The sequence below is a fragment of the Alligator mississippiensis genome, chromosome 4 (assembly GCF_030867095.1).
Source record: "Alligator mississippiensis isolate rAllMis1 chromosome 4, rAllMis1, whole genome shotgun sequence".
Taxonomy (NCBI): Eukaryota; Metazoa; Chordata; order Crocodylia; family Alligatoridae; genus Alligator; species Alligator mississippiensis.
In genome coordinates this window covers 171199610-171215665 of record NC_081827.1, presented here as the reverse complement: position 1 = coordinate 171215665, position 16056 = coordinate 171199610, and the positions used below count along the sequence as shown (strand labels likewise).

Genomic DNA, 16056 nt, shown 5'->3' with positions numbered 1-16056 from the left:
ACAACTGCTATGAGCAGCATTTTTAAACTCTTTTATTAATGTCAAGAAAGTGATAAACTTACAAAGGTAATCTATTACCTTAGCTGAGAGTCTGGTACAATCCCAGAAGGGGAGAAACTACACTACTAGGATGAATAAAAAAAGTAGGAGCATGCTGTATTGTGGAGATGAATAATTTCTTCCACTACTGTCTGATCTACATTTGCCCTTAAAGTAATGTAAGGTACCTATAGATGTACTTCGACGCACTTTAATTAGAACGCATTGGAGCAGACTCAATGAATCGAGTCTGTTCCTCATTCTAATTAGAACATTCCAGCATCGCTTCACTGTCATATGTATTAAGCCCCTGTGCATTTCACAATGGCCACGGGGGCACTTTATCTAAACCTTGTCAAATAAACTTTAGGTAAAGTGTCCTGTGGCCATTTTGAAATGTGTGCAGGGCCAGATTAACCCTTTAGTGGGCCCTAGGCAAACAAACTCGTGGGCCCCATGTTGGTTGAGACTCCCCTTCCTACCCTAGCGCTGCCACCTGCAGGGAGCAGGGCTCAGAGCTGCTGCTAGGGGGTGGCCACCACCAGTGGTGGTATTAGGGTTGTTGGGGCCTTGGACAAGAGAGTCATTTGGGGCCCCTTAGAGGCTTAATTTTGAGGACCTATAAGCAAGTAGGACATTTTTAATTTCACTTTCACTTTACCTTATCTATGAAACGGCGATGAAAGTATCTTAATACAATATTGATAATACAAAGAAAGAGTTTTTTAATATTGAGCTATATTCTAGGTTCATTCTAGGTTCAAAATTTTGGGGCCCCCCCCAAAGTGTGGGGTCCCGGGCAGTCACATGGTTTGCCCTCCTCTAAGGCCACTACTGTCACCATGGCAGTAAGGCCAGCAGAGGGAGGGGAAGGGAAGTGAAGGGAAGGGAAAGAGAGAGGGCCATTTGCATCACCACAGAGGGAAGGACCAGGACCCCCACATCCCACAGCGCAGGTCCCTAGGCATATGCCTAGTTTGCCTATGTGTTAATCCAGCCCTGAATAGACGGAAGCTTAATACACGTGATGGTGATCTGTTTTAATTAGAGTGGCTGTCCAGGAACTGCTCTAATTAAAACAACCCCGTCCCCCTACAAGCCTTGACCACATGCATAGACAGGCATAGAGCCTATCTGCCTGATGATGATATGAATGTTTTAATATAATTTAATTTCTAGACTCTCCAAATAAATTATTTTCCCATCCCTCAGGTATCTCCAACTAGTGCACAGTAGAAGAGTATCTCACTTAAGCTAAGATTCTAGGCTAGGGTTGGGCAATTATTTGAGCTGGAGAGCCACTTAGGGAGTTTTGGTAAGCTGTTATGGGCTAGGTCAGCAGTCCTTCTCCCCCCAACAGCTCACTAAAACTCCCTAAGTGCTCTGCCCTGTGCTTAGCCAGGTGGATGGGATACGGCCACGGGTGGGTGGGGAGTGGCATCCTGAGCAAGGTGGGTGACTGGAATTGGGATTATGGGGCTATGACAGCATGAGGATGGGGCCCGGGGCAGAGCTGTGATCCACTCCCCACACGCCCACTCACAGTAATGTGTGGGGAATGGATCGTGGCTCTGCCCTAGGCCCTGGCCCTGCGATCCTGATCCTAGCTCAGGCCCTGGCCCCAGCCCCAGCCCCAGCCCCAGCCCCACCCCCGCCCACCCATTCAAGCTGGTCTCCACCCAGCCATGGCTCTGTCCATCCACCCAGCTGAACACACCTTGCCTGTGGGGGTCCTAGGCTGGTCTCCATGGGGGCTCTGCTCGCCTGCTCCATCCAGTTTCCCTGGTGGTGGGTGCAGAGCAGACAGGCCAGAGTGCCCAGACAGTGGGGCTGGGGCTGGTAGTGGCAGCAGAGACTGGCAGCAGTAGCTGGAAAAAGCTACCACTGAGGGGGACACTGGGAAGTGAGTCTGGCCACTGTGCCACCCCAGACCTGCTGTGTGCTTGGGGGTGGCAGGAATGGCTGCATGCGCTATGGCCCAGGCTGTCCCCCATGCCTGGGCTGGGGTGGGAGCCACCATGGGCATCCTGCTAAAATCCTTTAGCAGGTCAGATTTGGCCTGCAGGCCATATTTTGTCCTAGCTAGAATCTAGGTTTACGGGATTGATATTTACCCTCAGATACTGGTATGTAACTCCAAGAAACTTAATTGGGATTTATGTGCACTTATACACATGCCCCAGGAGTGGGGGGAGGGAGGGAGCGTTTTAATTAGCGCAGCTCCAAGAGCCACTTTAATAAAAGTGCCCAGAGTGTCTTGTGTATCAGCATCCCCGTGCTGAAAAATGGTGGTGGGTGTGCTTTATCTAAAGCTCATCAAATGTGCCTCTGCCACCATTTTTCAGCATGGGGACGCTGAACATGAGATGCTGGAGTCTAATTATCGCAGTACTTATTGCGCTCCAGCAGACTTGATTAATCAATAACACAATTAAGCCTTGCTGCTTGTGTATAGGTGCCCTATATATTAGCAAAATTTGGCCTTAAATAGCTAATAACAATGCTTATTTTTTAATGAGAAAAAATAATGTACTTCTAATCCTTTCTGCTGTCCTGAAATGCAGTTTAGTTTTTATCTCCTAGGTTTTCCAATTTGCACAGGAAAATTATTTGACTGCAGTAGAAAATGATATTTTTATGTGCAATACTACAATGATTTTTTTAAACCATGATCCATATGAGGGTGTTAAAATCAACAGACAGATAGAAAGCAGTTACTGCTTTTTTCAGTGCTGAGTCAGTCTGAGCAAACCTCCTGGTGACAGAAGAAACCTTGTGAAAGGCACAAGAAAGGAGGATGACCAAAATACTATGGATTATGTTACACAGGTCAGACTGGGACTAGGTTCTAAAATCTATTAAAGCAAACTCATGGAAAAGAAGAATTGAAAAGGAGGTAGATAAAGGGTGAAGCGTGGTAAACCAAGAAGGGAAGTTGAGAGCTGATATAAATGGAGTGGTAGAAATATATGGAAATATCATCCTTCTGCTTAAGCTTTGCAAAGTCTTTAGATTTTGCCAAGGTTTGACATCTACACCTCAAGAGTCACTTTGGTGAAAGATGAGCAGTGCTGAAAGCTGCTGCCTTTTCAAATTCTTGATAAATGGAAAAGTTTCTGAACTTTCTTCCTTCCCGTTTAAAATGTATTTAAACATAGAAATGGATTCAGACAAATCTTTTAACATAGTTCTATTATTCTCTGACTTTTAAAATACTTTCCATATGGGATTATAATTTCTAAAGCCTGTTTCATACTAACCATTTGAAATTCAGGTTAAGGGACTAGCTGTTACTGTTGAAGACAGTGGGACCAGGGGAAGTAAGAACTGCAGGAGTTGCTGATGTTAACCAGGATACTTGTGCTATCTACATCTACAGACCATATCTTATTTAGTTAGTCTATAATATAAATGTGCATATCTACCCTGCCTTTTTACCAGCATGATACCAGTTGACAGTGTTTTCAGATGCTGTGATAAGTCATGTTGAAGATTGTTGTGGATCACGGTGACAAAGGATGGTCACATGCTCATGTTTTTCTAAGGGGCAGAGGAGAAATTCTGGGAACACTTTCTTCCCACATTTCCCATTTCTCTCCCTAACATTGTGAAAATCCTCTTTTCAGGCAAACATGGTGACTATTTCTGTATCTCTCTGTATGCATCTGCCATTGGGCCTTATTCCATACATCTGCCAGAAAGCCTAGGTATTTATATTGGGTATTTCTTTCTCTATTGCCTCTGTAGCATCAAATCACAGAAAGTTAGGGTTGGAAGGGACCTAACGAAGTCATCTGGTCCAACCCCCTGCTCAAGGCAGGACCAGCCCCAACTAGATCATCTAGCCAAAGCTTTGTCTAGCTAGGTTTTGAAAACTCTCTAGGATGGAGCTTCCACCACCTCTCTGGGTAACCTGTTCCAGTGTTTTACTAACTTCCTAGTGAGAAAATTCTTCCTAATATCTAACCTAAACTTCCTTTGTTGCAAATTGAGACAGTTGCTCTTTGTTCTGTCATCTGCCACCACTGAGAATAGCTTAGCACTATCCTCTATCGAACCCTCCTTCAGGTAGTTGAAGACTGCTATTAAGTCTCTTCTCAGTCTCCTCTTCTTTTGACTAAATAAGCCCAATTCACCCAGTCTTTTCTCATAAGTTATGTCCCCCAACCCCCTCACCATTTTTGTTGCCCTCCACTGGGCTCTCTCCAATTTGTCCACATCCTTTTTGTAGTGGGGGGCTGAAAACTGAATACAGTACTCTAGATGTGGCCTCACCAGTGCTGAATAGAGGGGAATAATCACTTCCCTTGACCTACTGGCAACACACCTACCAGTGCAGCTCAGTATGCCATTAGTCTTCTTGGCAACAGGGGCACACTACTGGCTCATATTCAGCTTATGGTCCACTGTAACCCCCAGGTCCTTTTTTGCAGAGGTGCTGTCCGGCCAGTCAGCCCCCAGCCTGTACTGGTGCATGGGATTGTTCTATCCTAAGTGCAGGACTTTGCACTTGTCCTTGTTGTGCCTCGTGAGATTTCTTTTGGCCCAATCCTCCAATTTGTCTAGGTCACTTTGAATCCTAGCCCTACCCTCCAGTGTATCTACTGCTCCCCCCAGCTTGGTGTCATCTGCAAACTTGCTGAGGGTGCACTCTATGCCATCTTCCAGGTCGTCGATGAAGACATTGAACAAAACTGGCCCCAGGACCAACCCCTGGGGGCCCTCTGTCACGGCGGGGTCCTTTAGGAGGGCCGTGATCTCCTCGAGGTCCCTTGCTCCGTGTTAAGGCCGGCCCAAGGCACCCTCTTATTCTCGCCTGCCACGTCTTTGATGTTTGTATATATAGTTGGGAGGCTGCCTATGACTCCCTGGGCATGGCTACTCGGGACCTCTATCCCCGTGTGTTCCTGGACCCCCCCTGGAGGTCTCCCGGTGTAATGGGTGCTCCCCCGGCACCCTAGCCTTATGGGCTGCGCGTGGCTCCTACCACCCCTAATACCATGCCCCAAGCCTCGCTGATGTGAAAGACGTTGTTAGGTCAAACTACACGCCTGCTCTCCCGGGCCTCCTCTGTGATCTAGCCCGCTCCGGGCTCTCTCCTCGGGCTCACCGCACTGCTATCCTCTCTCCTCAGGGACAACCGCAGCACCCCGCCCTCGTTACTCTCTCCCCGGGTCTCCTCCTCTGATATATAGCCCCTCACTGGGACTCTCATCAAGCCCGCTCTGGGCCTTCTCTAAAATAACCCAGCCTGCTATGGCACTCCCTAGCGAGTCTCCGGTCCTTTAGGCCCACCGCCCTGTTACCCTCTCTGGTACGGGCTCACTGCGCTGCTATCCCCTTCTGCTGGGGACAACCGCAGCACCTTGCCCTTGTCCTGGGGTTTTTCACAGTGCTAGCTTGTTACCGGACTCGCTACTCCTGTCCTGGGTTCCTTAAATATTGCCCCTCTTGGGCTCCTCAATATTGCTCTGCTCTAGGGCTCCTCAGTATGGCCCCTCTCGGGCTCCTCAGTAATCGCCCCTCCCTGGGGCTGGGGTCTATGTACCCCGCAAGTAACACCCTTGCTGGCATCTGCTGCGCCTGTCCTGGGCTTCCTAATATGGTGCTCCCCCTCTTTGGGGCTCACCGTGCCCACCTTGGGCTTCTCAATAGACCAATATGGCGCTCCCCCTCTTTGGGGCTCGCCGTGCCCACCTCGGGCTCCCTGATAAAATCGAGGCTCAGCTGCTCCTCTCTGAGGTTAACTGACCTCACGACTCTGCCCTGTAACTCTCAGGGCCTAGCGCGCCCTCACTGGCACCGGGGCCTCACACACCCTTGTGAGTCCCCAATGAGGCCTCCTTCAACCCCTACAGCCTCACCCAAACCTCCAGTTGTAATACCAACACTAACCAAACAAAACACAAGCCTCCTGGCTGTAACTTAACTTAAGGCCACCTGGCTACAATAACATAGCTCCTGCGCCACAGAGCCACCATCCTTCAGCCTGCTCAAGCATTACTCATATCTTAGCCCCTGTGAGCTCCTGCCTCTCTGACTGCTGGCAGGGAACTGCCAGCCTGGCCTCAGCCCTGGGCTTTATAAGGGCCAGGCCCTGCCCCCTACTGGCAGCTGGCTCCCCTTAGTTGCTCCGGCAACCCGCAGCTGCGTTTGTTACCCTGGCAACCCTCAGCTGGGCTCGTTATAATGTGCCAGGGCTCTGTCTCTCTCTCCCTGGCAGTTTCTCCTCTCTAGGAGCAGGCACTGAGGTGCCCTGCAACACTCTCCATTTAGTACTGGCTGCCAACTAGACATTGAGCCATTGATTACTACTCTCTAAGCCTGAAGTTCCAACCAGTTTTCTATCCACCCTACAGTCCATTCATTCAGCCCATACTTCCTTAGCTTGCCTATGAAAGTTCTGTGTGAGCCTATATCAAAAGCTGTGCTAAAATCAAGGTACACCACATCCACCAGTCTCCCCACATCCACAGAGTCAGTCACCTCATCATAGAAGGCAATTAGGTTGGTCAGTCATGGCTTGCCCTTGCTGAATCCATGCTGACTCTTCCTAATGAACTTTTTCTCCTCCAAGTATTTAGAACTGAATTCCTTGAGGATCTGCTCCATTATTTTTCCAGGAACTGAGGTGAGGCTCAGGTCTGTAGTTCCCTGGATCTTCCTTTTTCCCTTTCTTATATATGGGCACTATATTTGCCCTTTTACAATCATTTGGGACCTTTTCTGATTGCCATGATTTTTCAAAGAGGATGGCCAATAGTTCTGCAATCACATCAGCCAACTCCCTCAGCACCCTTGGGTACGTACATCCCATCTGGCTCCATGGACCTGTACACATCCAGCTTATCTAAGTAGTCCCTAACTTGTTCTTTCACTACTGAGGACTGCTCACCTCCTCTCCAGATTGTGCTGCCCAGTGCAGTAGTCTGGGAGCTGCCCTTGGCTGTGAAGGCTGCGACAAAAAAGGCATCAAGTGCTTTTCTGCATCCTTTGTTACAAGGTTGCCTCCCCCATTCAATAAGGCAGGGTTTCCCAACCTTTTTAGATCGAAGACTGGCAAACTGCAGACCGGAACTGCTGGTCCACCGTATATCGGTGACTTCCAGTCCACAGTTTGCCGGTCTGTGGTCACTTCTGGTGACACTGCGCAGGACCCCGTGGCCGGAACTTCCAGCTGAAACAATGGTAAAGACACCTTCACATGGTGGGCAGGAGGGAAGGACCAAACCTTAACCATGGCAGCCACCACTGCAGGATAGGATGGGCCAGCCCTCCTGTGGACCGGCAGCCAACCCTTTGTGGCCCAGCACTGGGCCATGGCCTGGGGTTTGGGAACCCAGTAAGGGATCTACACTTTCCCTGATACTCCTCTTGCTACCAACATACTTGTAGAAACTCTTCTTCTTACCCTTCACATCCCTTGCTAGCTGCAACTCCAATTGAGCTTTGGCCTTCCTGACTTAATCCCTGCATGCCTGAGCAATGCTTTTATATTCTTCCCTAGTTATCTGTCCAAGTTTCCACTTCTTATAAGCTGCCTTTTTGTGATTTAATTTCATTGCAATTACATTTGTGATTTAATTTCATTGCATCCCTTTCTGCTTTGGAAGTGCATATTACAAATTTGTTCCTTGTTTTGGCAGTACATGTTTCAGACAAATGATGGGAGGACCATATATGATCTATATATCATGTGCCCTGTAGTAATCTTCACTTTAATACAGAGATATGGCATTCAAGAACTACAGATACCAACAGGCAGTGCTCCATCTTGATTTGATAAGAAAGCTCTGGGATCTATATGTGCACTGCATGTTACAGCCTGTAGTCTATATGAGCCATGTCTCTACAGTCAAAGGGAGAGTGGCTGCTATCTGTTCCAACTAATGCAAAATAGTCGCAGCTCTCTAGCTGCAGGCTGATTCCTCCTTGGCCCATAATTTTAATTAACTGTTTTTATTTTAGATCCAGTTTTGCATGTCCTTGATTGATATTGACATAAAACACCTTAACCTTCATTTTGAAAATGAAGCTCTGTATTGTTTTCTGGGTGCCCTCAGACACGTTTTATTTACATTTACTAAGTTAGCCACTCTCACAGGCTGAGCAGGAATGAACCTTGTAGAACTGGCAAAATATTGTAAGGTCTGCTTTTGTGAGATACCCAGCCTTGTTTTCCCATATCAAAGTGGCTGGCTCATTCAGATGACTTTGGGTAAGCAGTCTGAATACTGGGGTGTTTATCTGATCCAAAAATGTTGACATTTAGAATCACAGAAAATTAGGGTTGGAAGAGGGACTGCAGGAAGTCATGTCGTCCAACCCAACTAGATCATTCTAGTCAGGACTTTGTCAAGTCGGAACTTAAAACCTCCCAGGATGCAGAGTACTACTTCTCTTTGTTGAGTACTACTAGACATTCTGCCTAGCTCTGATGTTGTACTGAAATACAGGGCTCTGACTCATCACTGGGGCATGAACGTTGTGGAATCCAAAAGGAAACTGTCCCAAATTCCTTCAGTGAGAATGCAAGAGTCCAGGAATGGAAAATTCCTTTTTTCTGCAATCCTCATTTAGTTCTTGTATTGTATAGTTCTTAGTTCTTGTACAAGTACCTTGAATTACACAGATCAAAGTATCTTCCATCTACAGCTGATAGTACCTCTTTGTTTCTTTGTTTTGCTCTTGGTGTGGTTCTGCAACTGAACAAGCAAAGGAAGGATTAAAAGTTCTTCTGGAGGTTTTCTGTGGGTCCTCTGGGTTCTGGGTGTTTCTTCTGAAACTGAAGGTAACTTCAACATCTCTGACACAAGCTGTAAAATATAAATCTAAGATAAAAAATGATGGAAATATTTGGGTACTTACATTTTTATTCCATTCCAGAAGCTTACCTCCAGGTGGCTTGGTGGTTCAGTAATGTATTATAATCTCCAAATCCGAATTGAATCAGGAGACCAATTAAAAGGTCTGAATCGATTCAAAGCTCTCAGAATCAATTCAGAAAAGCTTTGGAGAGCTCCAGTGATTTGGGCAGTCCCTGCCTACTGCAGCAGGAAGCTGGACCCAGACTCTATGCTGGTAAGTAGTGGGCAAGGGAAGGGGGGGTCTGGAAGAGCAGGGAGGTGACCATGGGGGACCCCTGCCAGGCCTCATCCCTTGCCTGTTCCCCCAGCCCCACCAAGTGCCCCCTGGCCCCCACCTGCTCTCCCAGCCCCACCATGGCTCCCCCCTGCCCCAGCTCCCGGTTGTTTAAAAAAAAGCCCCTACTCACTGGGTGCTGCCACCACTGCCCCACGCTGCATGTGGGGCTCTGCCACAAACCTCTCAACTCCCCCCTGCTCCTCCAGCCCCGCCCTCATGGCTGCCCTGCTTGTCCCAGCTCTGACCTTTTAAAAAAACAAAAGAAAACCAAAAAAACCTCTGGCCTCACCAGCTGCTGCAGTGGCCTCAGGGCTTCTAGGGGCTTGTGCAGAGCCCCTGAAGCAATGCAGGGAAGTGGAGGGCAGCAAGGATTGCTTCCCGCTGGGCGGGAGCCAGTGAGTTTGGGTTTTGTTTTGTTTTTTAAAGGGCTGAAGCTGGGGCAGATGGGGCACCATGGCGGGGGCTGGGAGAGCATGTGGGGGGCTCGTGGCAGAGCCCCTCACATGGTGTGGGGCAACAGGGGACAGTGGGGATTGCCCCCCCACCTGGCAGCACCCGGTGAGTGTGGGCTTTTTTTTCCCAAAGAGCCGGAAACTGGGGCAGGCGGGGCAGCCATTGAGAGCGGTGGGGGATGAGGCTTGTGTGATTTTTGGAGATTCAACTGATTTGGCAGCAGACAAATCTCTGAATCAGATTTGGCCAAATCGATTCAGAACAGTGATTCGAATCACCGAATTGAATCACTGTCCCTGAATTGGCTGAATCCAAAGTGAATACTAGCTGCTTTGCACAGGCCTACCATCCAACCCCAGCAGGGTGTAGTTTTAGATCATTCCTGAGGACTAGGAACCTCCTCCATCCCCATAGTTCCTACCCTTGACCTTCAGGTGTTTTGGGAACAGCAGTACTCTGGCTGGGAGATGTTCACTCTTCAACTCCCCAGTTGCAACCGGCTGGCCCTGGTTCCTGGGCCTGATTCTATACCCAGGGTTCCCAGCCCTCCACTAATCAGGCGGCCTCCTGACTATCATGTGACCTCCTGATTGGGCCTGCTCCCACCTGCAGGCTCCTCTACAGCCTGCTTCAGCTCTTAAAGTGGCAAGCACCCAAAGGTGATCCACCACAGCCACCCACCAGGCAATATTTCCTGTTGTGGAGAAGTCTAGTGTTTTGATAGCAAGGGTTCTTCTGGCTAGGATTGAGGCAGTAAAGAGAAAATCAAAACATCTCTTGCTTTATGTTAAGCCTGGCTCCAAATGGTGGTGTAAGTTTGTTATTTTTACAAATCATGCTTCAGTGGTGCATTCTGTTTTCCAGTGAAGTCACAACCAGAAGCAGAAACTGTTTTTACAGTATCTCTTCACATATAATGTAAACTTCAATTTCCAGCAGCTGTTTTTTTTTAAAAGGTGGCTGCATCTACACCAACACTTACTGCACAGTAGCTCATTACTACTGTGTAGTAGCGTTGTGTGATATGAACCATGACACAATGCTACTGCGCAGTCAGCATCACCAGGATGCTGTGATGCAATAATTTCTATGTATCAATCACTGACTAAATTCATATTATGACCCAAAAAGTGAGACCACTTTATATACTATCCCAGCAACTGCTGTGTTTTTCTAAAAACTGACCTTTTTATGCTCCCCCCTGACTGTATCTTGCCCTGAGTTCATGCCAGGTGGGAAAGGAGGGAAAATGCTAGTTTGAAGAAGGGATTCTTGTTCTTGGCCATCCTGATTCTTCAGATGTCCTCCTTTTACTATGAAAAATGAGAGACAATATAAAAAGAATATGAAATAACACATATTAGTAGCATCTGATAAGGAACAGCACTTAGGCTATCACTGAATCTGCAATGGGGGAGAAAGGGATTATATTCAATGACTGATGCACCCATGTTTCATAGGAGAAGAAATATTTCCCCATGTGTTTTGTAAGTGCTACATTGCTTTATGGTTTTATTTCCAATTAAATTAAAATGTGGCTTAAGTGATAATTTTTTGTGGCATTTGTCCAGAGGTGACCACGATAACCATGGTCATCAGTGTAACATTTGCTTATAGCAGCTCCAGCCCCCAGGCCAGATCCAGCTGCTGCTACCACTACCCTGCTGCCAAATTTCTAAGCCCCATGGCCAGATGACATAGCCCTGTGCACTGGATCAGGCCAGATCTGGGCAGTGGGCCTGATCCAGCAAATGTAGAGCTGGGGTGGCAGCCCTGATCTGGCACATGCAGGGCCAGGGCTGGGGCCTGATCCAGTGTGCTTAGAGCCAAGACTGGGGCTGGGGTAGCAGGCCTGATCTAGCATGCAGAGTTGGGGCCCCATCTGGCAGGGCGGGAGCCATGCACAGGTCTGCAGCCATGCTGGATCGGGCTTATGGATTCACCCTGTGCCACTCATCTGGCCCACAGCCCAGAAAGGTTGGGCAATACTGATTCATACAATAAATCTCCTAGGTACCCTGTCATTGCCGAAGCATTCCAGAAACTCAGTAAAATCATTCCTATGACTTAGCATATAAAGTTAATGTTAATTCTTACCATTGTAGGACTTCTTTCTTCTAGGGAAATAGCCTCCATAGAAAGTCATGTGGGATTTCTCACTTAGAAGCTGAGAAGAATCAATAGCAGCTTTCCTAGAAGAGTTCTCTGCAGTGTGGTTTATCTTTATACTGTCCCCTTGACGGCCTATATGGTTTGCCTTTTCCCTGTGCCACTGGCCCTCCACTGTGGAGATGCTATCTAGCTGACCTTCTGCCCCTGTGCTCTAGGAGACAGAAAATGAAAACATTTATGGTAGAATGGGACTGAAAACTTATTTTCCCCACCCTGTTGCTCATGTCAACAACATGGGGGAAAATTAATGGAAAAATTAATGATTTTGTCCAAAAAAACTAAAAGCAGGATTTTTTGTTTATTTTGGGGGTTTTGTTTGTTTTTGACAAAACTTTCACTTTGACTGAAAACTGGAATTTTGTCTAAACTGTTTTTCAGCAAAAAGTTTTTCAACCATCTGTTCTTCACAGGTGCATACTTATGAAGAGCTTTTTCAATCTATCTTCTAAAATGAAACAACAAAGTCGGGATCTGTAAAGGCAAGTAGGAACCTAATTCTTACTTTGAAATCAAGGCATGTAGGGCACCCTTGTGGATTTGGTCCTCAATCCTGCTCTTTGTACTTATCATATGTTCTTTCAATGTAGTATCTAAATGCTTAAATATATGTTCTTTTCTTTTCTTCTTTTTTTCATTTATATTTTGTTATTTCCTGTAGTCTAAGGGCCTGCCCTTGCTCCCATTGGCTGGATGTGGAGCCATGAGCCACTAGTGTGGCCATGAGGTATGTGGTGCCGCAAGCACGTTTGCGGGGCCACACTGCACATTTAGATGTTCTCTGTGCTGCAAGGGCACCCTGCCCGTGTGTGCGCTGCTCTGCTTTTTCCCCCCCAGGCTTTTTTAACCGCTGGATATCCTGCGGTGAAAAAAAAGCAGAGCAACACACATACAGGCAGCATCCGTGCTGCTCAAAGGCGGAGCTGGGCTGCCCAGAGCCAGGCTTCAGCTGCTGGCCAGGCTCCATGTGGCAGAATCGCCATTGCTGCAGCCCCAGGAGGCCCCCACGACCCCAGTTAAGGCTGCTGGGGCCAGCCCAGTGTTGACTCCAGCCTCCCCTACCCAACTGGGCGTAACTTGCCACGTGCCAAAATGCGCATGGCACAGGTGTTTCCCGGGAACAAGTAGCTGCGGTGCAAGGGTGCCGCTGCTCCTTGTCCCTGGGAAACAAATGTCCACACTCATCTTGACACGACCATTGAGATCAGTGCTAAAACTTTCACTGATCTTGGTGATGCAAAATGAAACCTTAAAGAGACTGAGACCCTTTAACATGCATAACTCTTTTGGCTACTTCTCTTCAATTGTGTCTTTGTATCTGCAATGATTTTTGTATAGTTTTCATGATACTCAACAATTTTTATGTAATATAGATAGGTATACTTTTTATTATAATTAATTTTATTCCACAAATCTATCTTATGCTCTTTCATAAATTTTAAGAAAAAGACATATTGCCAAGAGGGTCATGCCTTCACTTGCATTCTTTGCATCAGTTCAGTACAATACACACTTTGTTCTGTTTTGTAGAGGCTTGTATAGCAGGATTATCACAATAGAGCCTGAGCATCTTCCAAAAGTATGTTAAGCAATATAGATTGTAAGGCTTGAAGGGACCTCAGAAAGGTCCAGCCCCCTGCACCAAGCTGGAAAGACAACTGGGGTCAGGTGACCCCAGAAAGGTGACCTCCTAGTCTCCTTTTGAAGATTTCCAGGTTAGGCAATTGCACCACCTGTGGAGGGAGCTTATTCCACAATCTGAACACCCCAGTTGCAAAGTAGTTTTTCCTAATGTTGAGCCTGAAATGATCTTCCAGAAGTTTGTGACCATTACTCCTAGTTTTCCCCAAGGGTGCTCTGGTGAACAGCTGTTCACTGAACCCTTGATGTATGCTTCTGATGTAGCAGTAAGCTGCTACCAAGTCCCCTCTCAGCCTTCTTTCTTCTAGGCTGAAGAGTCCCAGATCCCTCAGCCTTGCTTTGTATGGCTTGCTGTGCAAGTTTCCGATCATATGGGTGGCCCTTCTCTGGACTCTTTCAAGATTTACCACAACCTTGTGAAAGTGGGGTGCCCAGAACTGGACGCAGTAGTCCAGCTGCAGTCTTACCAATGCCAAGTAGAATGAGAGAATCACTTCTGGCTGATATCTGTCACATGTGAAGCCAGAACTCACACTAGCAAAACAGTTGTAAGAATAAGCATCCAACTAGTCTTGCACCAGTCCCAAGGGGAACTAAGGAAACTGACATCTGGGCCAGGTACAGACATTACACTTTTACTGGTATAAATGACCAGAAATTGGTCTATAGGTGTAACAGAACAGAAGTTCAGCATATAAAACGGGTCTGTACCTGGAATAGAACAGAATTTTGGCACATGTAGACTGGATTAAAAATGGCAGAACTCAGACTAAGATGCCCCTCCGCTCCCCATCACAAGGGCAAATGTGTGTTCTGTTCACTACCAATTTAAACTACACCACTTACAGAAAACTGTGCAACTCAGATTGATTCTGCCTCATGTTTGTTCAATGTCTGCACCTGCTGGGGGAAAACTGTTCTGAAGATATAGTGAAATGTGGCAATAAAGAGTTGGTACCTGTGGGACCCATGTGCATGCTGCATGATGGCTCCAGGTGGTGTCCTTTGCAGGCTGAGGTCTCAGTTTCATACCTAGCTTTCTTACTGAAACCTGAATGGGTGCTTGAGCTCTCCTTCTGCCATGTATTTCCACTTCATAGTTTTCTGCCAGCTTTCTTCCCTTCTCAGGCTCCTTTCGAAACAGGTAATTCTGCCCTGCAAAACAGGCTAGTGTGTCAGAACTGGAGCTTTCTGTGAAATGACTTTCACTTCAGAGGGGTTCTACCTTATTTAGTGCCAAATTGTGACGTTGAACCACTAAGCCATGTTGGGAGCTGTTCCATCCCAGCAGAAGTATGGTTTTTGTGATGGTCTCCCATGCTCTCACTGAATGGTCTCATGACGTTTGAATAACATAGACTGAACCATCCTTTGGGAGCAGACTGGTGTGGAGGAGAGCAGTGGAAGATTAAGATTTCTTGAGGCCCTGGACAAACAGAAAATTGGAGGCCCTCCCCCCATGCCCCATTATAAACATGAATGTATCAAGCCATTCCTCTCCTGCAGCCAGGCCCCAGGTCCTGGGACCTGGACTCCAGCTGGGGAAGGGGCCCCTTCCCCTCCTGGTGCTGCCACTATGAAGGCCTGGGCGAGCCTCCTTGCCCTGCGAGAGAGGCAGAACAGACCCAGCTGGGCTGGGAGTGGGGTGACATATGCCTTCCTCTCCACCCTGCTCCCCACCGTCCTCCTCCCTACCACAGCCAGAGCAGAGCTAAGTGGGGTGAGGTGGATGTGGCCTGCCGGCCATGGGCTTGGGGCTCTCCACTCTGCTGCCTTTGCCCTGGTAGCCCCATGCTGGCCATGCTCTCCCTGCCTGCCCGGCAGGACAGGACACAATTCACTGCCTCCACTGCTGCCAGGTGGGCAGGGAGCATGTGGCCAGCATGGGGTTCCCGAAGGAAAGGAAGCAGAGCGGAGAGCCTCAAACCCACAATGGGCAGCCCACATTCACTAAACATACAAATATGGGCAAGGGGACACATAGCCTCCCCATGCCTCCCTTGGCAGGTGTGCACAGCAGTGGGGAGCCACCCTCCCCCCCCAATGTCCCCTGGACAAGCTGCCTATGGCTCTGTCCCACTCCCTGCCCCAGCCTCAGGACCCATGCACTGCCCTAGTTGAGCAGTGTCCCCAGCCCCTGCCTCACCCTCTCTCTCATTGTGGGGGCCTCAATCTGTGCCCCCATGCCCCTTCTGCCCCATCAACTTCCCTGTAGGGAGCTGCTTTTCATGCTGCCTGGCTGTTTTCCTGGCCACATACAGGTGTGAACATATATGGGGCGCCCCCTGTATCTCGCTCCCGGCAGCCCCAAGCAGGACCCCTTGCAGGCTATAATGCTACAAGGGGAAACCTGCCATTTTCTGAGGGAACCCAGGCATCTGGGGGCCCCTGATTGTCAGGGGCCCCTGGGCCCATGCATTAATCCACCTCTGGAGGAGAGTGAGGCCTTGACCACCTGCATGCCGGGATAGTGATTGTGAAAGGTCCTTGTGCACTGCATGGAAAGGGGAAAACTGCCTTGTATGCTCTTCATGTGTCTGGGCCTGTGCCTGTAAGTCAAAATTACCATATTTACTAGCATACTATAAGCAACTTTTCCCAAAAATCAGC

General features: G+C 48.1%; 1 protein-coding gene across 4 annotated transcripts in view; it reads right to left on the bottom strand.

Annotated features, from left to right (window-relative positions):
* KIAA2012 (KIAA2012 ortholog) overlaps positions 1 to 16056 on the bottom strand; it is a 105260-nt gene that overhangs the window by 67469 nt on the left and 21735 nt on the right. For all 4 annotated transcript variants that reach the window (XM_059727072.1, XM_059727073.1, XM_059727075.1 and 1 more), the window contains exons 5-8: positions 14405 to 14601; positions 11734 to 11959; positions 10822 to 10949; positions 8705 to 8855 (exon numbers count right to left, since the gene is read on the bottom strand). In XM_059727072.1, the coding sequence (XP_059583055.1) occupies positions 8705 to 8855; positions 10822 to 10949; positions 11734 to 11959; positions 14405 to 14601 (702 nt within the window). The remainder of the gene's footprint in view (positions 1 to 8704; positions 8856 to 10821; positions 10950 to 11733; positions 11960 to 14404; positions 14602 to 16056) is intronic.